This window comes from Salmo salar, chromosome 24 (assembly GCF_965601325.2).
Source record: "Salmo salar chromosome 24, fSalSal1, whole genome shotgun sequence".
NCBI classification, from domain to species: Eukaryota; Metazoa; Chordata; class Actinopteri; order Salmoniformes; family Salmonidae; genus Salmo; species Salmo salar.
This window is the reverse complement of record NC_138314.1, coordinates 22508240-22517943: the sequence shown is the minus strand read 5'-3', so window position 1 is coordinate 22517943 and position 9704 is coordinate 22508240. Positions and strand designations below refer to the sequence as shown.

The following is a 9704-nucleotide window of genomic DNA, read 5'->3' as shown; positions in this document are numbered from 1 at the left end:
CAATTCCAGTGGGTCAGAAGTTTACATACACTAAGTTGACTGTGCCTTTAAACAGCATGGAAAAATCCAGAAAATGATGTCATGAATTTAGAAGCTTCTGATAGGCTAATGGACATTTGAGTAAATTGGAGGTGTACCTGTGGATGTATTTCAAGGCCTACCTTCAAACTCAGTGCCTCTTTGCTTGACATCATGGGAAAATCAAAAGAAATCAGCCAAGGCCTCAGAAAAAAAAGAATAAGCCACTACTCCAAAACCGCCATAAAAAAAAGCCAGACTACGGTTTGCAACTGCACATGGGGGCAAAGATCGTACTTTTTAGAGAAATGTCCTCTGGTCTGATGAAACAAAAATAGAACTGTTTGGCCATAATGACCATCATTATGTTTGGAGGAAAAAGGGGGATGCTTGCAAGCTGAAGAACACCATCCCAACCGTGAAGCACAGGGTGGCAGCATCATTTTGTGGGGGTGCTTTGCTGCAGGAGGGACCTTTTGCACTTCAAAAAATAGATGGCACTGTGAGGAAGGGAAATTATGTGGATATATTGAAGCAACATCTCAAGACATCAGTCAGGAAGCTAAAGCTTGGTCGCAAATTGGTCTTCCAAATGGACAATGACCCCAAGCATACTTCCAAAGTTAGGACAATAAAGTCAAGGTATTGGAGTGGCCATCACAAAGCCCTGACCTCAATCCTGTAGAACATTTGTGGGCAGAACTGAAAAAGTGTGTGAGAGCAAGGAGGCCTACAAATCTGACTCAGTTACACCAGCTCTGTCAGCAGGAATGGGCCAAAATTCACCCAACTTATTGTGGGAAGCTTGTGGAAGGCTACCCGAAACGTTTGACCCAAGTTAAGCAATTTAAACGCAATGCTACCAAATACTAATTGAGTGTATGTATACTTCACTGGGAATGTGATGATAGAAATAAAAGCTGAAATAAATCATTCTCTCTACTATTATTCTGACACTTCACATTCTTCAAAAAAAGTGGTGATACTAACTGACCTAAAAAAGGGAATTTTTACTAGGATTAAATTTTTGAAATTGTGATAAACTGAGTTTAAATGTATTTGGCTTCGGTGTATGTAAACTTCCGACTTCAACTTTATATACCCATTCATTCTTGAATAATAGAACTTGCCTCAACCTGTTTTACCCTATCGAAACCCAAAATCTAAGATTACACCATTGTTTGTTAACCATGTTCTTTGTAAATAAACAATAAATATAGCTTCAAAATATGTTCATAACTATCATGTTGATCTCATGGACTGTCACTCCCTGCATTAATAGCGCCGTCTATGAATTTTAGAATGGTTACATTTCTCCAGCCTCATCCCTCAGCAGTATAGCAAGCAAATTGTTGTTTGGCAAAAAAAAAAAAACTATTAGGGATTGTGACTCAAATGTTCTATGTTGTGAGGGTTGATCAAGTTTGTATTGGATCACTTCTCCGAGCTCTTATTAGCTGTTATGGCTATTTTACCACATTGCATAATAATGTTCTTTGTAAATATATTATGGCTATTTTACCACATTGCATGAGGACACTAAATAGGCTATCTGTGTGAATGATAATTACAGATTTTGGTGCCGCTGTAGGCCCTGTTCTCCAGTGGGGAAGCCCATCCATATTTGTTTAAAAGTCTCTTAGCAGTTAATAAAGATGCATTTCCTCTGTCCCCCTTCCTGTGGGGACGGTATCAAGGCTCTGTTAAGTCCCTTTGATTTCCACTACCCTCCAATCACAGTGGGACATTGACTCATCATTTGTGCCACTTCAAAGCCTGGGAATGGCTCTTCAGGCCACTCCCACTCCTGGGCTCCCCTTAAAAGTCAGAGACCCCATCCTCCAGTTCAACAATTCTAGAGAGCCCCAAGTGATTGCTGTTCGAACACCATTAGACCTACGACCACTCAATGTATGCTTCCGGCACCAGTGGAATATACTGAAAGCTCAAGACCGATGTGCAGCACCAAGGAGGGACTGTTAACTGTGGTTTCTACTTTGGAAAGCACTAAAACAGTTTTCTGATACATGATATTTTTGGCGCACCTCTCCTTGTTCCACCAACTCGTCTGAAGAATGCAGTCCATCAGAGGTGAGTGTTGATCCTCAAGCTCTTTTTTTGTCATCAAACCTACCTTGGATTCCCAATGGACATCACACATTCAAGGCATAAGCTCTCATTGTCTATATCAGTAGTCTGTGTATGTGAAATATTCCTCTATCACAGCCTATTGCCTATTTAGTTCTTATCTTGGTCAGCTAGTCCTCTGTCCGTTTGAGCTTATGACTGCTTCTTAATAATTGTTACTACATCCTAGACATGAAGTCCAACTTTAGTACTCCGTCGTGCTCAATTCCCGGTGGTCCCGATGCTTATCGCCAAGGCAACATCAGGATGACTCTGGAGAACCCAGAACTCTGGAAGTCCTTCCATGAAATAGGAACAGAGATGATTATCACTAAACCAGGCAGGTAAGATAACCACAACTTCAAACTCTATCTGCCATTATCAATTACAATGTACTTGATTGAAACTACTTCAAGAAATTGCGCTTTCTGTGGACGGTCATGATAATGGTTATTCTTGAATTTTGCAGGAGAATGTTTCCACACTGTAAAATCAACCTTTCTGGACTAATTCCATGTTCCAAGTACATCTTGTTGGTTGACATGGTACCTGTGGATGGTTTCAGGTATAAGGTAACAACCTTTTGCATGTTTACACTTGAATACATATCCATTGCCTTTCATATGAGCAAAATCATTGAAACCAAGGAGAATTTTCATTTAGAAACGACACATCACCCCTTTGTGACATTGGTCATCAATGCTTGTATCAAACAATCGTGACATTAGCAAACATTAGCAATTGATGTTCTCCAATGGTCAGCATCTCCAGACGAGACCCAGCTCCACTCCAGTCTTTGCTAATCACCCCTTTGACATTGGTCATCAAAGGGCATTATCTCTTCCTGTTGTTATATCCCCTGCTGTTTGCCTCTGTGGGTGGTGCAAGCCAAAGTATCACTCTCTTTTAGCCTCAAGGTTAGACAGGGATCCTCTGAAAATCACCGCTGCTCCCTTTTATATGACAGATTAACTTTATGTTAAGCTGTTTACTTCTGTCTCCTTCCAGTGGAATAAAGAGAAATGGGAAGTGACTGGGAAGGCGGAGCCTCAGCCTCCTTGTCGGACGTACCTGCACCCAGACTCTCCGGCCCCTGGGAGCCACTGGATGAAACAGTCGGTGTCCTTCCTCAAGCTCAAGCTCACCAACAACACTCTGGACCAACATGGCCATGTAAGAAAGTATTGTCAAGCTCTGTAATAATAAATATCTATATAGACTTACTCTATAGAGCATTGGCAAATTATTTTACTTTGATGACATTAACTGTTGTCTTTGTTCCAGTGACTAAACTAACTGTGCATCTCTCTCTTTCAGATCATTTTGCATTCCATGCACTGCTATCAGCCGCGCTTCCACGTTGTCCAGGCAGACGACATGTACAGTGTACGCTGGAGTGTCTTCCAGACCTTCACCTTCCCTGAGACCTCCTTCACCTCAGTCACCGCTTACCAGAACACTAAGGTCAGTCTCACTGCAGTCACTGGCACAGCAGGGCACTACCCTTTCCCCAAGCAAGAATCTGGTAACAAGGCACTAGGTGTTTAAAACCAACTCTTTTCCCCACAGATAACAAAGCTGAAGATTGACCACAACCCATTTGCGAAAGGCTTCCGAGACGAAGGAACTAATACAAAAAAGTAGCTAGAATTGTTTTTATCATTACTTTTGTATTTCACTCTTTCTTTTCTATTTTCTGCTTGCCTTGAATATGTGTACTAATGATCCTGTTGTATTTTCCGCTGCAGGCGTGCTAACAGAATCCCAGCCTCAACAGAGAAAAAAGCAAAGGAAATGGATTATCTAAGCAAAGACTCATATGAGGACAGCCCTTCAAGTATTGGCTTTCACCAGTTAGTTTAGTGACCAAACTACTCATCCCTTCTTGTAGAGGTTGTTCTTCTCTGAGCTCAGTGGGTCTGATGTCATGTATGTTTTGCAGGCTTACAGAGGTCATCATATGAGGGATACGAAGGAGAGCGGGCAGAACTCACTGAGAGAAAAGAGGAGGAAGTGGTGAAAGAGGAGCACTACTCCCCTTGGGGGCCTGATAGGGAGCATGGACACCACGGCCAGACAGACACACCCCCTGGACCCGACGTCAGGGACATGTACAATGCAGAGCAGCGAGTACCAACCCCAGCTTCATACCAGCCTTACAGGTAGGCACCACAGCATGCTGTCTATCTCAGTAATGTTCATCCTACTGCCTGTAGGAAGGAAAACTCACTGCCACATTGTCATCAAAGCAGACGACACTGACCACCACCCTGCCTTCTCTCTCTTTTCAGGTTCCATAAATACGGGAAGTCTCCATCTCCGTCCTCCAACCTGGGCAGCAGCAATGGCGGTTCTGGGCGGGCCAGCTTTGAGTCCAGAGTCCCTGATGTAGCCACAGTCCCAGAGCATGAGGCCTCCAAGCCCTCTGTTAATGAGATTAGATCATCTCCCTGTGGCCCGCAGCCCCTTGCAGGACATCATCCGGACTACACAGGGGTGCTCAACATGTCCCAAGCAGGCAAGCCAGGGATCCTCAGCCACCACATCTACAGCCCTTACGGCACAGAGCAGACCCTGGGTCAGTGGAGCGGCCCCAGCCATGCCCAGTACCCTCCCCCTCACCACCTGCCCACTGACTACAGTACCCCGGCTGTGCACCACGGATATCACCATGGCAACGTGGCTGAGTGGAGCCAGTACCCACTCTTCTCCTACTCATGCTGGTGAACCATTTCCTCACAGTTTCTCCCAAAAGAGAAGGACTGCAGTCTCACAGGTGACTCAGTGAGACCTCATAAATGCTACTATGCTGTCATACCTGTGTTTCCCCTAGAGGTCTGTCCCAAGTCCAGCATCACACCCTGATGGCTGCTGGTCCAGAGCTCATGGGCATGCTGAGGCTGAGGGAGAAGGATCTGGGTCCGAAGAAACATCAGCAAGCAGAAATGATAATGGAGTGGAACAGAGACAATGTGCTTTAGAATGACTACCAGAGTAGTGCTGTTGACTCGTCTGATAACACAGCTGGCTTTAGGCCTGAAAATGAATATGTTCCTACCAATTATATGTTTATTGTTGAATTGTCTATTTATTTTGTTTTGATTTCATTTTTTTCAAATATTTTTGTAAAAAAATAAATGTTTTGTGTGTAATAAATAGCTTTAATGAGATTGTAATGTGAGCTGTATGTAATTAAAGAATCAACAAGTTACACGTGTTTTTCTACATTTTTTTTTCAAAGCTAAAGTATTAATTTACTTGGTGCCCGGGATTCAATCTAAGGAGCATTATAAACTGGGTGATTCGACAGCCGTGGTACACTACATAATCAAAAGTATGTGGACACCTGCTTGTCGAAACATCTCATTCCAAAATCATGGGCATTTAATATGGAGTTGGTCCCCCCATTGCTGCTACAACAGCATCCACTCTTCTGGGAAGGCTTTCCACTAGATGTTGGAACATTGTTGCTGGGACTTGCTTCCATTCAGCCACAAGATCATTAGTGAGGTCAGACACTGATGTTGGGCGATTAGGACTGGCTCGCAGTCCTAATCCAATTCATCCCAAAGGTGTTGGATGAGGTTGAGGTCAGGGCTCTGTGCAGCCCAGTCAAGTTCCTCCACACCGATCTTGACAAACCATTTCTGTATGGACCTTGCTTAGTGCACGGGGGCATTCTCATGCTGAAACATGAAAGGGCCTTCCCCAAACTGTTGCCACAAAGTTGGAAGCACAGAATCGTTTAGAATGTCATTGTATGCTGTAGCATTAAGATTTCCCTTCAATGGAACTAAGGGGCCTAGCCCGAAACATGAAAAACAGACCCACACCATTATTCCTCCTCCACCAAACTTTACAGTTGGCACTATGCATTCGGGCAGGTAGCATTCTCCTGGCATCCGGCAAATTATTTTTACGCGCTACATGCTTCAGCAGTCGGCGGTCCCGTTCTGTGATCTTGTGTGGCCTACCACTTCGCGGCTGAGCCGTTGTTGCTCCTAGCCATTTCCACTTTACAATAGCAGCACTTACAGTTTACCGGGGCAGCTCTAGCAGGGCAGAAATTTGACGAACGGGCTTGTTGGAAAGGTGGCATCCTATGACGGTGCCACTTTGAAAGTCACTGCGCTCTTCAGTAAGGGTCATTCTACTGCCAGTGTTTCTCTATGGAGATTGCATGGCTGTGTGCTCTATTGTATACACTTGTCAGCAATTGGTGTGACTGAAATAGGCGAATCCACTAATTTGAAGAGGTGTCCACATACTTTTGTCTACATAGTATATATCAGACCCAATACCACAGATATGACAACATGTATATTTACTGCTCTAATTACCTTGGTAACCAGTTTAAATAGCAATAAGGCACCTCAGGGGTTTATGGTATATTGCCAATATACCACGGCTAAGAACAGCCCTTAGACGTGGTATACTGGCCATATACGACACCCCCTCGGGACATATTGCTTAATTATAGCGCAGAACACTATACAGCAGACACTGTGCCTTTTAAAGGTATTTCCTCCAATGTTCTTGAACATAGCATTCATGGTAAATGCTGCGCATGTCGGCTCAAGCGTAAATGACCTTTAAAGGTAGCGCGCTGCACTATAACACACCTTGAATTGAATCCGGGCCTTGATCAATTTTACTTGTTGTGATATCAGGGTAGAAGACTAATAGTTAACACTTTACCACTGGCTGTTTCCTGAGTTCAGTCTTCTCGGATTTGATTATTGCTGGTGTAAAATTGAGGTCAAAATCTATGACTTCCTAATGCAAGGCCAGTCTGATAGGATGTATTTAAGGATGAATCAGTAACTTTATCAACGCCCCATAACCTTTTTCACATCTATGTACTCATTACAATACATCTGTCTCTGCACTTTTGAAGATCCCAGAGCCTACAGAAGTGTTTGTATTTTCCCTTTGTTTACCTAATGTAACGAGGACCACACTCTAGTTTCCTTTGGCCCAGCATGCCTTAAAGACCCTGCACTATTGTGCCTCTGGCCAGGGGAGTGACTTCACCTGCTGATGTTTACCCACTAATAAAACATGCCATGGCCATCTTTCTCCCTCTGAACGAGCGTTAAACAGCATGAAAATGGGGGGCAGTTGGCTCCCTTTCACAGCAGCGAGCACAGAGTAGCCCGATGGCCCCTCTTCACGGATGTCAGCTGCTAATGACTGCCGTAAAGCTGTGGAGGGAGGGTGGGAGTCGTCCTCCAGGGACAATGCTGCCAAGGGCTTTTAGTCAGCTCAATTCATTAGTAGGCTCACTGGGATATTAGTGGGACAAATCTTTGGCTCCCTTTCTCCCACCCTCCTCCTTTGATGAATACTCACTCCATCCAGCTGATGCATGCATGATGCACATCTTGTTTACCTTATCTGACAGTGTGGGTGTCAGGAGGCAAATAGAATATGTTCTCCCATCCCAGTGAGTCATGTCACTGGAGAGATTCACCCGAGTCATTACTGATTACTTGATGTGGTGGTAGAGAAGATCACTGTAACACATTATCTATTTGAGCTAATATTCTCTGGTCTGAAGCTGGTCTGCATAGTAGAGATACGCCAGAAATATATTCCATTCCCTATCCTTCATTCTAGGAGTCGCTGAGTCAGCAGACTGTTGGTACTTGAGGGTGGGAAATGGTTTGGGCTATGGCTGACTGAGGAAAATACAGGAAGGAGAGGAACTTCAGAACCCCCCCCCCCCAATTACTCCCCCAGTTTTCTCATTTGACAACAAATATCACAGAGCACCAAGCAACATATATACAGTGCATTCGGAAAGTATTCTGACCCCTTGACTTATTCCACATTTTGTTGCGTTACAGCCTTATGCTAAAATTGATTAAATTGTTTTTTCCCCCTTATCAATCAACACACAATACCCAATAATGACAAAGAAAAAACTGAAATATTACATTTACATAAGTACTCAGACCCTTTACTCAGTACTTTGTTGAAGCACCTTTGGCAGCGATAACAGCCTCGAATTGTCTTGGGTATGACGCTACAAGCCTGGCACACCTGAATTTAGGGAGTTTCTCCCATTCTTCTCTGTAGATCCTCTCAAGCTCTGTCAGGTTGGATGGAGAGTGTTGCTGCACAGCTATTTTCAGGTCTCTCCAGAGATGTTCGATCAAGTTCAAATCCGGGCAGGTGCTGGGCCACTCAAGGACATTCAGAGACTTGTCCCGAAGCCACTCCTGCTTTGTCTTGGCTATGTGCTTAGGGTTGTTGTCCTGTTGGAAGGTGAACCTTCGTCCCAGCCTGATGTCCTGAGCACTCTGGAGCAGGTTTTCATTAAGGATCTCTCTGTACTTTGCTCCGTTCATCTTTCCCTCGATCCTGACTACTCTCCCAGTCCCTGCCGCTGAAAAACATCCCCACAGCATGATGCTGCCACCACCATGCTTCACCGTATGGATGGTGCCAGGTTTCCTTCAGATGTGACGCTTGGCATTCAGGCCAAAGAGTTCAATCTTGGTTTCATCAGACCAGAGAATCTTGTTTCTCATGATCTTTTGCTCTGTGTATTTTACTGAGGAGTTGCTTTCATCTGTCCACTCTACCATAAAGTCCTGATTGGTGGAGTGCTGCAGAGATAGTTGTCCTTCTGGAAGGTTCTCCCATCTCCACAGAGGAACTCTAGAGCTCTGTCAGTGACCATCAGGTTCTTGGTCACCTCCCTGACCAAGGCCCTTCTCCCCCGATTGCTCAGTTTGGCAAGCCGGCCAGCTTTAGGAAGAGTCTTGGTGGTTCCAAACTTCTTCCATTTAAGAATGATGGAGGCCACTGTGCTCTTGGGGACCTTAAATGCTGCATATCTTTTTTGGTACCCTTCCCCAGATCTGTGCCACAACACAATCCTGTCTCGGAGGTCTACGGACAATTCCTTCGACCTAATGGCTTGGTTTTTGCTCTGACATGCACTAGAAGTGTGGGACCGTATATAGACAGGTGTGTGCCTTTACAAATCATGCTCAATCAATTGAATTTACCACAGGTGACTTCAATGAAGTTGTAGAAACATCTCAAGGATGATCCATGGAAACAGAATGCACCTGAGCTCAATTTCAAGTCTCATAGCAAAGGGTCTGAATACTTATGTAAATAAGCTATTTCTGTTTTTTAATACATTTGCAAAAACTTATGGGGTATTGTGTGTAGATTGCTGACAAAAGTGTTTTATTTAATCCATTTTTGAATGTGGCTGTAACGTAACAAAATGAGGGATATGTCAAGGGATCTGAATACTTTCCGAAGGCACTGTATATCTTAAGTTAAGAACTAATAGGACACTACAGTCTTATTGGACTACATATAAATACTGTGCCTATTTCTACAGCCAAACAGGTATCAATGAACCGCCATACAGAAAACATGCCCTGGGCTGTATAGTTGGCTGAGATAATCAGAGGACAGGCTGATGTTAGTGTTGATAGATAGGTCATATTGAGGATCATGCATGAATGTAAACTGACTGGGTTGAGGAGTGTGATGTTCTGGGGGTGGGACTTGGGCCCGGACCACTCCCTCCC

General features: G+C 44.1%; 1 protein-coding gene across 1 annotated transcript; it reads left to right on the top strand.

Moving 5' to 3' along the window:
* Nucleotides 1-2093: 2093 nt before the first annotated feature.
* LOC106585570 (T-box-containing protein TBX6L) lies at nucleotides 2094-5245 on the top strand. The gene is made up of 9 exons (XM_014171941.3): nucleotides 2094-2109; nucleotides 2336-2489; nucleotides 2615-2717; nucleotides 3154-3318; nucleotides 3463-3609; nucleotides 3715-3785; nucleotides 3894-3982; nucleotides 4088-4307; nucleotides 4437-5245. Exons 1-9 carry the CDS (start codon nucleotides 2094-2096, stop codon nucleotides 4870-4872), a joined length of 1401 nt encoding a protein of 466 aa, XP_014027416.1. The 3' UTR covers nucleotides 4873-5245.
* The last annotated feature ends 4459 nt before the right edge of the window (nucleotides 5246-9704 follow it).